The sequence below is a fragment of the Liolophura sinensis genome, chromosome 1 (assembly GCF_032854445.1).
Source record: "Liolophura sinensis isolate JHLJ2023 chromosome 1, CUHK_Ljap_v2, whole genome shotgun sequence".
Taxonomy (NCBI): Eukaryota; Metazoa; Mollusca; class Polyplacophora; order Chitonida; family Chitonidae; genus Liolophura; species Liolophura sinensis.
The window spans coordinates 88,532,337-88,548,630 of record NC_088295.1 but is presented as its reverse complement, the minus strand read 5'-3'; the positions used below and the strand labels follow the sequence as shown (position 1 = coordinate 88,548,630).

At 37.8% G+C, this 16,294-nt stretch overlaps 1 protein-coding gene across 2 annotated transcripts in view; it reads right to left on the bottom strand.

Annotated features, from left to right (window-relative positions):
• The window catches only part of LOC135462009 (unconventional myosin-Ia-like), a 67,110-nt gene that overhangs the window by 48,262 nt on the left and 2,554 nt on the right, over nucleotides 1–16,294 (bottom strand). Inside the window, exons 1-3 of one of the 2 annotated variants that reach the window (XM_064739337.1) lie at nucleotides 8,432–8,484; nucleotides 4,383–4,564; nucleotides 1,937–2,052 (exon numbers count right to left, since the gene is read on the bottom strand). In XM_064739337.1, the coding sequence (XP_064595407.1) occupies nucleotides 1,937–2,052; nucleotides 4,383–4,517 (251 nt within the window). In that variant the 5' untranslated portion in view covers nucleotides 4,518–4,564; nucleotides 8,432–8,484. Of the gene's footprint in view, nucleotides 1–1,936; nucleotides 2,053–4,382; nucleotides 4,565–8,431; nucleotides 8,485–16,294 lie in introns of those variants that run through there. The other variant, XM_064739336.1, reaches the window with a different exon arrangement.

Here is a 16,294-nt window from a genome sequence, read left to right as displayed (position 1 = left end):
ATTCAGTATTGTCTGGAAACAGAACCCCAACATCAACGATGTCACCCTTTCTGTAATTCTTCAGTCACTGACGACAACTGGCGCAGTTTCATTGAGGAGACAGCCATAGTGTTGTGACAAAGCAACAGCATAACACCCATGTGGAAAGTCAGCAAACTTTCAGCAAATATCAATGTTAATGATGATGGAAATTAAGGAGATACAGTGGTTTTTCATTCTGTCATTCTAATTCGCAGATGTATCTTGACAAAAGCAACTGGGAAGAATCAAATTAACCTGAGATTCACTGTTTGACAATCATTGCATCAGGCACGAAACAAGTTACACCTCAGGGAAATAAAGCTGTTACTTCAAATGTGTTATCCCCTGTGGATCAGGGGAAGGCTTAATGACAAGATAAACAGTCTAATCAGAGGTACATATAAACATAGGCATGCAACCCAGTGCTGACAACTGTTGAGGCAGCTGGCCATCCAATGATTAATTGAATCCTCAATACTTATTCCCAGGAGAGCAATACATCTTTTCACCACAGTATATTGCTCATTTTAATTACGCTATTTAGCCAGAATGCAAGAGATCAACTAACCCATATGCCCCCATGGGTTTACGACAACTATAAATCAAACTGTAATGTCACAAATGTCAACAAATGCACACAATGAATTCAGGCATCACACTGTATGCTGAGCACAAACATAGCCGTCCAGTATGTCAAATACCAAATCAATGCCTGGACAAATTTGAATAGTTTTGTAATGCAAAGCACACAGGTGCAAATGTATGTCTGTGGTAATTCAAGCAGGAGAAATTTATAGCTCCAAGGAGTCAATCAGGAATCCTAAGTTCAATACTAGGTAACAGAAAATTACAAATCATAAGCATCATATTATGGATATGGAGTTCAAACATGTACATTTCAGTTCAGTTCTAAACTTACTTAATTGTTTAGTTTTGACACACTGCTTTTTTAACACTGTTTTATTTATTCTAAGATCATCAGTTCCATACATTTAAAGTAATATATATATATATATATATATATATATATATATATATATATATGTTTGAGTTTTTGCACAAAAATAAAATTGAGCATGCATCCAATAAAATAATGTGTATGGCTATTGGTGGGAGTCCCAGAATAGTGTGTAAGGTTGAACCTTGTGGAGTGTGTACATATATAGGAAATCGAGCATGCCATGATTAGAAGTATTAATCCAGGGTACATATATATATATATATATATATATATATACAGTCAAACCTGTTTTATGCGGCCAGTGAAGGGACATGTAAAAATTGGCCGCATATGACAGTTGGCCACATAAAACAGGTTTTGAAGACCAAGCCAAATCACAACTGAATTAAGTTTCAGGAAATGCACACATGTAGGCCTACATAATAATCTTATACATAATTGTTACAGCACTAATCTGTTCTCCTGCATAAATTTCACAGAAATATAACAACTGTAGTAAAATAATAACTCAATAATTTCAAGTTTTGTGGGGTAGACCTATAGACTTCACACATTTAACAGGCGATTACAGAAAAAGTTTCAGGTGAGGGCAAGCATGACAGAAGAACTTTCTTCCCATCATTGTCAAGCCCTAGAAAGCCATGTGCTAGTTCGGCCTACATAGGTATACTATTCTAACAAAGTTTTGGACTTGGGGGAAGGGGTGTGGGGAAGACTCGACTGGGGAGGGCATAGGGGCACGAAGGTTGGCACTAATCTAGCCCAAAGAAACCATGCCCACACTGCAGCGACATGGTTCACCAGGCTTGTGACACTGCATTATATATATGTATATTATTATACATATTACATGTATATCAATATATACAAGTACACATATTTTAAAAACCAAGTCTGTACATTCATGTAAACAGAACTTTACAGCACACGTGTACATGTGTAGAAGATACTTACATGTGGGGAGGTAACTCATACATATTGCGGCTGCGGTATTCTGAGATGACTGCAGGTGTGTAGAGGGGCAGCTTGGTGTAGGGGTTCACAGATACCACAACACTCCCGATGTATGTCTACAGGTAGAAAACAACACAGCTGAGTCATTACACATGGCATAACATAGGTGTTTGTATCTGTATGTCGAAATATAAATTTGTATCTCATAAGATACATAAGTTAACTGATATCTGATTGGTGTTTAATATTGTACCCAATTTATTTTCAACAGCGGTGGCTATGGTTTATGGAATTTGAACACCGCAGTGCCTGTTCTTTGCCAAGTGCCTGCCATCAAGCCAGAGCTGGACTGAAGCTAGCTGTTGCCTATGTGAAAAAAGACATTGCAGGTAAATGAACCAGTGCACAGATTTGTCTGGAATGGTGTGCTCTCAATTTGCAGCCAGTCACACTGCCCATGCATGTTCACAGATCAGTTTGATCTCATTACCCATCCGTCTGTTTCCAGGTGTTATTCCTGCTTTGACCTCAGGTAATACCAGACTGTAGTCTTACCAGCTGACATTGCACCTTACCAGCACATTATTACAGATCTGTCATCTACATGTACATCTGTAACGACCGGCTTGTCTGATAGGTGGTACTTAACTTAACCAATGAGACAAAGCTGGCAATCCAAGACTAGTGAATATAATATATACTAAATGTGACCAATTCCCCTACTGCTGAATACACCTGGGGCCGCTGCCATAGAACACTCATAAGCACACCTACATGAACATATAACTACCATGGCAACCAGCAGTGATGACATAATGTTACCATGGAAGTTAAGTGCACTAACAGTACACTACAAGCACTTTGTGAAAGAGGACTAAGGGCCAAAAGAGGCCATATCCTCTGATATACTGAATACCACATTTAATTCCAAACAGGCTGACACACCAGCTAGATGGAGGAACTTAGACAGTCATATTAAGTGTTGTGTAAACCTTGGCCTAAATAATGACTTTCACCATAGATTAATGCTACAATAGGCCTACTTCAGGTGTTCATTAAGTCCTGTGATGCCCCAGTATCATAGACATAGTCGTTTCTTACCAGCTTTCTTTGTAAAGTGCAACTTAAAAAGTCCTGATATATCAGAGGTCGTAAATGTAAAATATTCTTGAGAATTATGCCAAACCTTAATCACTTACATAAATACACAGAAGCAACAAAAAATCACAGACAGCGAACACAAAAAGTCAACTAAACGTTTTCACGCACAATGCGCACACAATGCAGGCACTGTGTGCGTATTATTGCTGGTCCAACATTCTCTGTGGCTGAACACAAAGGTGCTGTACATTTCAAATGAGCAACATGAAAAATATACACCCTTTAAACATTTAAGTCAATTGACAGACATATATAGCTTCTACACATTAATATTTACTGAAGTTAAGATGAGCGGAAAATTTAAATACAAAAGGAGAAATCATTTTTTCTTTTTCTCGTGCATTTCAAGACATAACCGCAGTGGATTTATTTAAATTTATCTATAACAACAAAAAAAGATGTGGAGAAAGTATATCACTTATGCCCATTTCCCTGAAGAGCTTATTTGTGAGGCAGAACTATATTTTCTTGCGTATATATACACACATATATATGTGGAAAAAAACAATGTCTGGTTTACTCGAACCATAATGCTGGCTGCCATTGTTTCAGTGGAGGTTTCTGGAGTACTATAAAAACTTGATCAATACATGCTTACCAACTTACTTCATAAGGTTCAACTGCTACAAGTAAATACATATAACTGCTACAGTATAGGAGAATGTCTTCATTACTTGGAGAAACTGTGAACTAAGAAGATTATCTCCCTTCTCTGACCTCTCTCGTCCCTAGAGGTGACAAAGGAGATGGGTGAGAGTTGCCCAGCACCATGCTGCGTCGAATTATGCAAAGTGGATTAATATGCACTAGATACAATGTCGACCGGAAATCATGATGGTATTCACAACAGACGGTCGAAGTTTCGGTTTACTCAATGAAAGTAACAGGGGTAGTAAATGAAGATCAAAGCGGACCAAGAGGCATGGTCACTATTGACAAGATGTTGGTTCTTCGAGGTGTCGATGTTGGCAAGTTTTATTCAGTAAGTGCAGACAAACGAAGTATTTCACTTCAACTCAAAAATACTGCCTTTCCAAATAATCACCATTTTACCTGTGCGCACAGCGTGAAAATTGTGCCAACATTGTGCCCGCATTCATCCACATTGTGCGATCACTGTGCGCACGCAGAGTTTAGTTGACCAGCTTTTTTGATGTACTGTACTTACAAATATAAAAGATTTAGACGTAAAACGAAAAAGATGTAAAAACAAAAGGTAGATTTGGTTCGGGACAACTGTACACTGGATGATGGCTAGCAATGAGCAGACAGGCAAATAACTCACATAGATCTGGTCATGTTTGAACCTCTCCTTCAGGTTCTCCAGGAAAACTGTCTCTGTCAGCGGCTCCAGGAGAACGGCATCACTCACGCCTACATTGTTCTCAAAGATGGCTAGCGTGCCCTTGTGGAGTGCCATCTTAGAATGGTCCAGTCTCAGTGCTGGTCAAACGGCCATCAAGGGATCTATAACAGAACAGGTAAAACACAGGTGAGAATGGCTTGTTTCATCTTGAGAATTTCTGTAATAAGTACAATATTTCATGTTCCAGCCTGAAAGGTAAGACGCACTGTGTGCTTTTCTGAGTTTAAGGAAAAACATGGCCCGGGTTATGATACAGTGATGCCATCCTTAATAGTAAAAGAAACATGATATCCTTACAATATAATTATGTTTAGGACAGTAAATTTATGTTCAAAGAGTTTATCTTTCATTGCATTTGAATCAAACATACAAACTGATTTATACTGTACAAGCCACCAAATTAAAATCCTTATTGCTCTGTACCTGTTGCTCTGGTTATTTAATATGCTGTACATGTACAATTGGCTAATTACTGTAGACTAATTAATGCTGTGCAGCAGGTTTCCTTGAGCCAACTCGAGCCTACAAAATGCACTCACTGTCCACAAAAATCAACTTGTAATGTTCCACACAGACATGCTGTCCTTTCAGACTGTCAATTCTTTGTAAAGGAAGATACAAAAAGATGATTTGTACAGCTGGTGATAATGAGAAAAGCCCAAACACATGTTAACAGTTAGACCTAGAATATGCCGGCTGTTGAATGAGACGATCAACATACCCCTCTGCCTGTGTTTGCTGTTCAGAAGAAGGTATGTAATACATATCAGTCTTACCAAATCTTACCAGCTGGTCTACTCTTATCAGGGTAGACTGAAGTTACCAGTCTGGGTTACATGTAATTGTTCTGTTTCCTTGTCAACTGAATTATCTGCCAGGAGATAAGACTTTGTCACTGTGTGGGTGACATCTGGTGACTAGAGCTAAACATGTGAATCAATCTTAATACCACGTGTATAAATATGCACATATGAACATGTATGAATGCCAATTACATGCAGAAAAATTACATGTACATGTACTTCATTGACATTAAAGCTAAAGCGCTGGTCTTTGTTTTATACATTTATTATGTATTATACATGTGAATTGTCAGGACTTCCTTCTCTGGTAAAAGTAATATTTCACTCAGATATTACTTTTGGTATTAAATTTTGACATTCGCACCCAAACGCCATGACGTCAACTACCAACATTTTGTTTTATGATGTTACAAACCGAGCTCAGCGTAATGACATCATAATAGAAATTTAGTTCACTTTAAATGTTCCTACCTGTACGTCATGCCACATGACACAACATCGAACAAGACATTCTGTACACTGCCATGCTATATTGACCAGTCTGTAGAGGTCTATAGCTATAAAGAACATTGCTTAAAGTAATTAACCCACAAGACAGGTTATCATTTCCACCTTTATGTGAAACATATTATTTATGGCATTCAACCGTCATCGTGCCATTTCCTGTACGTATCTAATTATGACTAATTATAGTCATTTACACGCTGATGAACATGATTTTGAAGATCATCAGGTCCTCACACACCGTACACATTATAAATCTAACGAAAGAATTGAGATCTTTTTGCTTGTTAAACAATAAATGTATATTATTACAAGGTGCAGGCTAATTTGTCTGTGGATCTGTGTCTTTTCTTACGTTATCTTTAGCTTCAGTTATCACCTGGACAAAGCTTGTTGAGGCTATAAAACAGCATGAGGTAATCTACCTGTCCCAGTTATAAACCCTACCATACAAACCCTGTCAGGTGATACAGGTATCTCACTAAGAGATCAACTATGTGTACCTGTGAAAAAAAAGATCAACTTTTTACCAGTCATCCCTCAAACTATTAGAGTGTGACCATTACAATATTCCTATTAGCTAAATCAGCTGTCACAGCTCACCTATGATTACAAATTACCTATACCAGCATAACCCACTGACCCCATCATTGCTAATTGTATTATAAATATGGAACATTGTACTTATACAACCAATAAATATGCAAAACTCACTGAACTACGTGAACATGAAACATGTACAATTATTAGGCTATACAAGCATATTCACATGTCAGGTTTTTTTAGGCCACAAGCTTTCATATAAGCCTTCCCTGTGGCTTCAGGTATTCATGGAGAGGTAAATGTGTGAGCTAGTATATTGATCAGATTATTACAAAATTTCATTCATTTTCCTACACTGTGCAACAATATGGGGAAAAACAATGTCTACATATACAATAAAAGAGCAGAATCTTCTGCATGAAAGTGCCACAACAAAGTATAAAATGTATAACTTTAATTGTCAACTGAACATAACCTTAATCTGCAGATCCATCTTCTACCTGGTATTTTTGCAGACTTCAATCCCAATAAAAGTACATGTGGATATATATGTACCCATAACTGATCCAACCTACAATGGAATGACCACAACTCAGTCAGGCAAAAAGCATGGTTGGCTCATGCTGTATCAACTACAATGTCACACTTCATAAACCTCATTTGCATTTCGACTGTATATATACACAATATCTACATACATGTACACATGCATCTCCATTACATGCAATAAGGGTTGGGTGAACATATTATGACAATGGATATCATAGTATAACATTACCAGAGTAGATGAGCACAACATTCCACTCTGGAGCTGGAGAGAATTCAGTTTCGCCTTAACTATTTGTCTCCACTTGTCTAACACATCTAGATCAACACTACACCAGATGTATGTGATAGTGGTCAATGATGATGACAGTGAACACAAGGTAATAAAAAAATTCTAATACTTAAAAAACAAAAAACAAACAAGTTTTTGTGTTTTACGTTTTGAGCTCCAGGTTGACCTAAAAGTGAAAATTCCGTTGGTTATCTACAATGGCCTGCTTTCCTCCACTCAAAAACCTGACCACCATTAGCATGGACAAAACCAGACCTTTCAGCAAGTTACTGACAAATTTTCCAACTAATGATGCACAAATATGTACATCGTGTTTGGGGGAAACAAGTGGTCCTAATACTGGGTAAACGACCAATTGACAGTTGTCGATCCACCAAGGCCCCAAGAGCTATGACAGCTGGGGATTCAACAAATTCCCTGACCAGTGCCAGGTTTGAACCTGCACCTTCTGTATCATACATGTAGCAATTAAAAGACAAGTACCTTAATCACTTGGCCAAGTATCAACTGACCATTATGATGACATTCTTGAAGTATTATCAATGAATGAGACAGATTCAGCTAAATCAAGATAATGTTTATGACCTTTCTCCACTTACCTGATTACCTGATATGCAATCTATATGTGAACATACATGTACCTAGATACATAACCTTTCCCTATTATTTCATTATCATATACCTGGCCATTACCCAACTGATACAAAGGCATCCTATATTTTTCTGCATATGGATCCTCTGAAAACAGGGGACTACTTTCAATGTTTACATTCAAAGTGCCCTCTACCAAGAAAGCCCAGAAATGACATCAGCATTTGGTGTGTGACGTGACAACAGCATTAAATTGTGAAAAAAAAACACATTTAATGATCTTTGTATTAGCACACAAAGAAACAGCATGCATGTTCCCTACTGCCAAGGGGAAATTATGTAATTTTAAAGACCAAAACTACCCAAACTTTGATCGCGGTTCCCAAATTAACTTGTACGCTGCAAAGGGTTCTTCAACATGTAATGCGCATGTACTGCTACATAAAGAGTTCAAGAACTAATGGTTCAACTAACACATCTTCTTGTTTATAATGTTTATTCGGTCTCTCTGACACCTTCTTTTTCCTCTCCTCATCAAGGAGAGTTCTCACTTACATGTAAAGAACCATATAATTATTCTCCTTTAAACACACATTGGTTATAATTACTAATAGAATATATCACAATGCATCAAGCATGGTTAACACCACAACGTCACAGTAATTCATTAAAGCTCAAAGATGACTGACCTTCTTGGAGAAAATCCTTAACTTTGTTCCCCAAAGCAATCTAAGCAGAAGGTTGCTCAGATAAATATTCCCATGATGATCAGTCCTATACAGTCGGTGATCTGATCTCCTTTCACTCAGGGTCAATGAAATTTGACAAAGGAATGCGAAACTTTCAATAAATGCAGACTTTACTTCACTGCTGTAGAGCCAAACTTTCAGTTCAGTCATCATCATGTACTTTAGCTGTTCATTTCAAGTGATTAGCCTAACCCACAATCTCTCTCATGTGACAACACAGCGTGAGGTGGTATTTATTTATTTATTTGATTGGTGTTTTACGCCGTACTCAAGAATATTTCACTTATACAACGGCGGCCAGCATTATGGTGGGAGGGAAACCGGGCAGGACCCGGCGGAAACCCCACGACCATCTGCAGGTTGCTGACAGGACCTTCCCACTTACGGCCAGAGAGGAAGCCAGCATGAGCTGGACTTAAACCTCACAGCAACCGCATTGGTGAGAGGCTTCTGGGTCATTACGCTGCGCTAGCGTGCTAACCGACTGAGCCAAGGCGGCCCCAGCGTGAGGTGATTCCCATGGCATAGGCATTTGAGCTCGTAATAGTCTAAGCTTGTGAATGTTCACGATATAGATCCATTTTAAATTGTTTGCAATTGAAACCAATGAAATAGAGATTAAAGAACATAATGGTATTTCAGCTCAAAAAAATTGTGCTCATTGATAGATGAGCATTTTCTTGGCACAGGGTCTATACCTGTAGCAAATTGGTCTACTGATTGATGAAAAACTGTGTGGGTTTTGACCATTTATTATGCAAAAATAAACATATACGATAAACAGATTATCAGGTTCCGAGATGTTGTATCCGCGCTCATTGTCTGAGATTGGCGTATCACATCAGCCTCACAACTCTAGTTGATATATCATTGCAGATCACACACGGTTATATTAATCTCTGTCTATCATCATCAGGTTGTCCTGAAAAAAAAAAAATGTCACTGTTGGGAGAGTGGAATAAGAATTTATCAGCTGATGTCTCGTTTTTCAGTTCTTACTAAGAACTGTTTGGATCGCTCTCTGGGAGAGCTCCTGTATGCTTACATAAATGCACCCAGAGACACAAGGTAATAAATCTATTAAGTGTATGATAAGTAGGAACCTTACAGTTAAGAGATCACTGAGACAGTCTGAGAGCCCAAGATATTACGATGATGACCCTGGGGCATGAGAAAACACATAATTCACAATTATATATGGCTGCTAGCTGTAAGTTCATTGGTACTTCATGTCTGGGTCCTTCATACATTCTCTGCCATCATTATGATAAAGGTCACATCCCCAGAGAAATGTTCTAGATACAACTGTACACTGGTCTTCTCTTAAATCAGCACTCCAGTGTTTTGCTCCACATACTCCGTTCCCTGCCAACCGTCAAAGGCATAACCAATAATAAATCACCTCATTTTCCTCCAGTTGCTGATGAGCAAAATGCTGTGCACCTCTTCACCCTAATGCCAGTGATCCTTGGAGTGTCAAATCCCGAGAGGGGTGACCAAGACCAGGTGAGAGCCACAATTACTTTCACAGATTACTGATGACCCAAGAGAGAACCAGGGCATGCAAACCTGTATGGTAACTTGAGAAGATCTCTTAAAAAAAATAGTGACTGCTGTTAAATGTCTTCATGTAGATGGTGAAAAAATCAATACACCAACGGATCAGCAGATGACTCTAAACACATAGTATTCTTCTTTGTGCATACATAGACACATGCCTTCACAATGGCAATCTGGCATACACATGCTAGCTTTCCACACACTTGTTCAAAGTTAATGAATTTACCATATTGTGGAAAGTGCCATTTATATTTCCACTGCATCCCTAATACAACAAACCATAAACTTCTATCAAAAGATAACACCAAGAGTTTACCCAATCCAACAGGGTTTCTTACTATGTCCTTGCGCTCTTTCATCATATCGATTTGATCCTGAAGTACATGTAGTCTACTTACTGGTGACTCTACAAGTTGGATTGTAGCGCTATATATAGTGACTAACAGATTAATATCTGCAATAAAAATAAGAAATCAGATCTGCTTTAGGGATATGGGCATGCATGTACTAATTAATACGCTTGTTTAATTACGTAAATTACAATCAACAATATTAATTACTAAAAGCTACCCAATAATGTCAGATGGAACTTAACCAAATTAAACACAGTAAAATTTTAATGCCAACTTTAAAGCAGTTATTATTAACTTATATCAATAATAATATATACATGCAAACATGCAGGTAAGCGATACCGTTATCAGCTGTGAACAAACTATATGTACTACAGTCAAATTAAACTCAGTCAATAGCATATATTTACATGTATGAATTATATGTATCTTCAAAAGTTTAGGAAGCCCCCAAAGAATACTCTTTTACTACATGTACACGTATGCTTCCTCAGACTCAGTATATGATGCAGCTCCCATCAGTCACTGAGCAATATTTGATGGGCTTGGCCTGTTGATGCATACTGACGGCTTGTGTTTTACCCACTGCTTGCAGAGTAACAGAGTAAATCAATAGCGAGATGAATGCAGTTCTACTTAGAGATATAATACACTCCCTTTATGCCACAATACATTAAACTACCCATACCACTGAAGCTGTTCTCTAGAGGGGCTAGAGCAGCACACTTGACTGAATATCCCTAAATTCTGCAGTCAAAGATGGCTTAATACCCTAACATCCGTAGTCTCATCCACACAATACTGTAACTGTCTGCCAGCCTAGTAAGCTTAGTCTTAAGTGTGGACAGCAGCAGACTGACGGTGGGGTAGAACAGAGACTGGGGAATCATGGACAACATAGTAATACTGAGCTGATCAAACCAGGATAATGTAATTTCTGGGTAGAGAGTGGTACTATACAGACTCATGCAGCAGAGCATCTCCTATGTCTATTAGCTTCATGTTTATCCATCATATTGGCAAGCTAGATGACAAGGTGTCAACTGGCTGTCGATGAAGTCTATAGCTCACATGGCATTTAACAATTTTGTTCCTGGCACACAGCCTTCTGGCACAGCCCTGCGGCTCTGCCTCCACATGTTGTCCAGATGATGCAGAAGACAAGCGGTAATTCTAGATAGCAATCTCACATCATATTGCACCCTTTAAGTGCGCAAACTTACAGTCAGCCTGCATCCAGAATTCAGAGCCCTGAGTGCCTTTAAATATTGGTGCACTAAGATGATGGACAACAACAACTGCAATCCCAACCAAGTTACCAGAACACTGTCAGAGCAACCTCCACAAAATCCAACTTCTATCATCACAAATACAAGCACCTAGAGTCCACTAGTTATCACCTTTTTATCAAGCAAAACTAGAGATTTATGTAACACTTCATACAGGTTCATAACAAGTGAACTGCCAGACTAAACAAAAAAAGAGATACCATGTTACCATGAACAGAATGATTAGCCTGTGAACCCCTGACATTTCTTCCAGACATTATGGAAACCAATGCCTTGGGTGCTCCTGAATGATGGCACTGAGTTCAGACAGTACATGGTGCAAACTCCTGAATTCATAATGATCACACAAGGAATGAACACAAATCACACTTTCGGCCTTAATGAAGGCAAAAGACATTAAATCATAAATCTTCCTTCTGCATTAATACTGTCTATGGGAATGTATCTATATGTACAGAGCATGTGGGTCATCTCTCAGATATATCTTGATCATTGCATACAACACATGTCTACACAAGAATGTTGGAGATATAGGTGTGTTAGATTAGGACAAATGTGTATGTGCCAGGGATGTGTAAAGCAGGAGGAATGCTTAATTTGGTGTTTGGTGTTTTGATCAGGAGAAATACGTGGGTGACAGTCTGCAAAGTCACATAAATTAGGGTTTGAGATCAAGAGAATTTTGGTGTGTGACATGAAACATCCATGGATGTGTGAGACATGGAGAAACAATTTATCTGTGTGCGAGAGCAAGAAAAACATTTGTGGGTCTGTGAGATCAGGAGAAACATTTGTGGGGTCTGTGGAAGCAGAAGAAACATTTGTGGGTCTGTGGGAGCAGAAGAAGCATCCATGGGTGTGCAAGATGTGGGAGAAACTGGGTGTAGGTCTATGTTAAGATATGTTGTATAAGGCTTACACAGCTTTATTAGCCTGAGTTATAAGCTTGCCAGGCACTGTAACTGTCCATGCTCCCTCTCCACTGGCCTACCTGACTTGCTCAGTCAGTGGTGTATAGAGCTGGTATGCCACCAGCCTCACTCATACAGAGAAACATGCCCTCCAGGTAGCCCAAGCCCAGCAGGATGTACTCCAAACAATGTGGCTTACATTGTTTCAGGTTTCTTTACCCCCTCTGAGATTCTTCTTCCTGCTGAATTCCTCCTTCCTGGAGCTCAATGACTGCCAGGTGCTAGGTGGATACAGTGCTGTCATTACCCACCTGTTCCCCTTGTCTGTCTGTCTGTCTGTCAGTCTGTCAGTCTGTTGGTCTGTTTGTCAGCCAATCCATCAAATCACACTCTAGGCAACATATCTATGGTGATGAAAGCAATGCTAAGTGGGAAACAAGATAACGTCTCAACCAATGTGGCTTTTTCTTTCCTGTGTGAAAAGTGGTTGGGGTAACTGTTTTACCACGAGGTTGAATGAATTAAAAGTATCGCTTTTCATCTGACTGATAACAAATGTAACAGGGATGCCTGGGGTGTTCCAGCTCACCTTTGTACATGTGAAACCATTCAAATTATCAAGAACTGATGGACCGAACTGTACACTGACACCTTTTCTTCCAATGTAGTCAAAAAATTTTGCACTATTATTTTTGATAAGAGGTAGGACATAATGTCTGTACTATATAGCTATGGACTATATGTAGACATGTATAAAGGCAAATCATTAGAGAAGCTAATGAACACACTGCTAACAGCTACCGACATGCTTTATACTACACTTAATTGTGCCAATTAATTAAATTCAGCATGGGAATGAGCTCTTAAGCAAACCAATGGCTTCATGTTTGGCCATGATAAAATGCTCAACAGCTGACATGTAGTTAACATAATAATACATCAAACATATTCCTTAGCATTACAATATAATCAGAGAAAAAAGGTGAATCCCTTTGTCAATACATACACAAACCTGTCGAAGTGTCAATTACTAAGCCATTTTACCTGACAATGTGACAAAGTCAATTACATGAAGAATACAAGGAAATAAGCTGCAGGGTGATGACGATTAATACATCAATCCACACACCGACCTGTACATGTACATGTAGAAGGAAGAACTTGCAGTAACTTTAGAACTGCAGTCCTCATTACCAAAAACTTCACACCATTAACATCATTATCACCCCTGTAGGCTTTATTACTACATGGATTTATTACTTGCCTATATACATGCATAACCTAAACCCACCAGTTGCTTTCATAAAATATTACGTTCTTCCAGAAATTACGTCATCGCCAATTACTTAAGTTCCTCTGTGAGGTATGTACTTAAAAAAATTTTACAATTACAATACAGAACAGAGATGCCAGCTATTCTAAACTGTGTCGAACTTCAGTGATGGAAATCCATTATTTGCAACTTTAGAGCCTTGATGTTCAACAGCTTTTTTTAAGCCCCTGGGTTATTAGGTAGGTGTGATTATGTAGGCTGGAGGGCTGTTTTGCGTGCCCAGTGAGAGCTTTTATGTGGTTCTTCCAAACCCAACCCTCACTCGCTTTAAGCAAACTCTTTTTTCACCATGTCTAATGCCCTTAATACTTTTAAAGGTTAAACTTTAGCTTGAAAGAGTCGTTTGTTTAAATCCTATTCATTCTATGGCACTCCATATAGAGGAGGGTCTGAGGCAGAAACTCAGCCCTCTAAAAGCAGCTTGTTGTAAATATTGATCAACTTCATACAAGAGAGACCTGCAGACAGACGCAAAAAACAGTGAAATACTGCACCTGCAAACCTACATGTATGATACTGCATATATACTGTGAATGATACTAACATCTTAAAAGTTTTGATGTCTTGTTAATAATAAAAAAAAACTTATGAAAAGTTTTAGACTTGGTTAAAACATCTCACTGATATATTAACATTAAATGAGATATATATATACTATATATATATATATATATATATATATATATATATATACAGTAGATACAAACAGATACATGTATGCACAGTTTTCCCTTGCTTATAAATCTAGAATGTGATTCATACAAAAACATTACAGATGGCCACAGAGATAAACTTTGAATATACATTTACATGTAATCATAATTTTTGCATAGTACAATTACATCAATTTACATGCAAATTTATTAATATATTTATACACCTTAAAGTATGTTACAATTCAGAAAAGTTTAAGTATGTTAAAATTTTACATATATTATTATTATAAATACATACATAATGTGCAAATGCTACACATGCATGTATTTGTAAGTCATGCATACTGCATGTACTTTAATTGACTAACGACAAAATTAAATTTACATACATGTACTTATACATGTATGCATGAATGAACAAAGGTCACCTCTAAAAAAAGGGAGTGTACATTCATGTTTAAGTGAAAATGCAAAAGCACACTCATATGTATCAGAATGCAAGTCTAAAGGTAAAGCACTTTTTTTTAATCCAACCTATCCGTTGTTTTCTTCCGCAATTTTGGGCAAAGGCAGCAAAACGCCAGCAGATACATGTATACATGACTGGCAAAAATAATCACCACATTTACTCCAGTATCAGGAAGTGCCTGTGTACAAGGAAATGTGATCATACATTTAGTTACAATGTATAAGGAAGAAGACCAAGTCACATTAAATTAGCCAACAAAAAAATGGGCTTTATGGCTGACTGTCCATATCTTATTTTTCCATTTTAATTTTTGTATAAAAATCATTAAAACAAAGAAAAGTAAAAACTAACCCCCTATAATGCTGAAAAAGATGTTTAGCATGCATGTATTTTAATACAGCCATGCTTCAAAGGTTACAGATGATCTGATAAGGACCAGTGGTGTATCAAATACTGAGGTTATTACTTTGTTGCAAAATTAAACTTTAGCTACTGGGTACTCTTGGTCAACAGATCAGACGCTGTCAAGATGAACTAAATAGTAAAGGCAGGTAGCCAAAATTGGATGCATGCCATGTGTATAATAATCAAATAATAAAATGTTTATATGTTCATCTAGCTGTTAATCACACATACACAAAATCTGGTTTAGCTCCGTGTTTAATTAAAAGTGCAAATTTACACAATTTACCTGAATGTGAAGTGTCTCGGTGTAATTTGTGAATAATTCCCTAAACCAATGTTACATGCATATGTATTAACATATCTCATGTATATTGAAAACATTTGTTTGTACCATGCATGGAATGTCTTTACCCAGGATGAAGATGATGGAACAGGTAAACACAAAAAATACATGTAAGTGTTCAGAGTCACCGTACAGTATGTAGATGAGATCATACTGAATTACTTATACAATGTGTAATTTGTCGATTGCTGTGAACATTGATTTCTTTGAATTGTTTGTGCAAAACATGTACCACGTTCATACATGCTCAGCAAGAAACCCGATCAAGCATTAAAGTCTTAATGTGTTCAATCCCTGTGACTTTTTTGAACTCAGGGTCGGAACTTTTTAACTGTACAGCTCAACTATTAATAGCCAAAGTCTAAATCTAGAGGCAGCTCACTAAGAACCAAGTCTGTATATTCTGACTTTAATACTAGATCTGAAATATCAGCTGCCACATGCATTCCTTGCACTCAGCTGATGCAGTGTCCACTCTTTTACT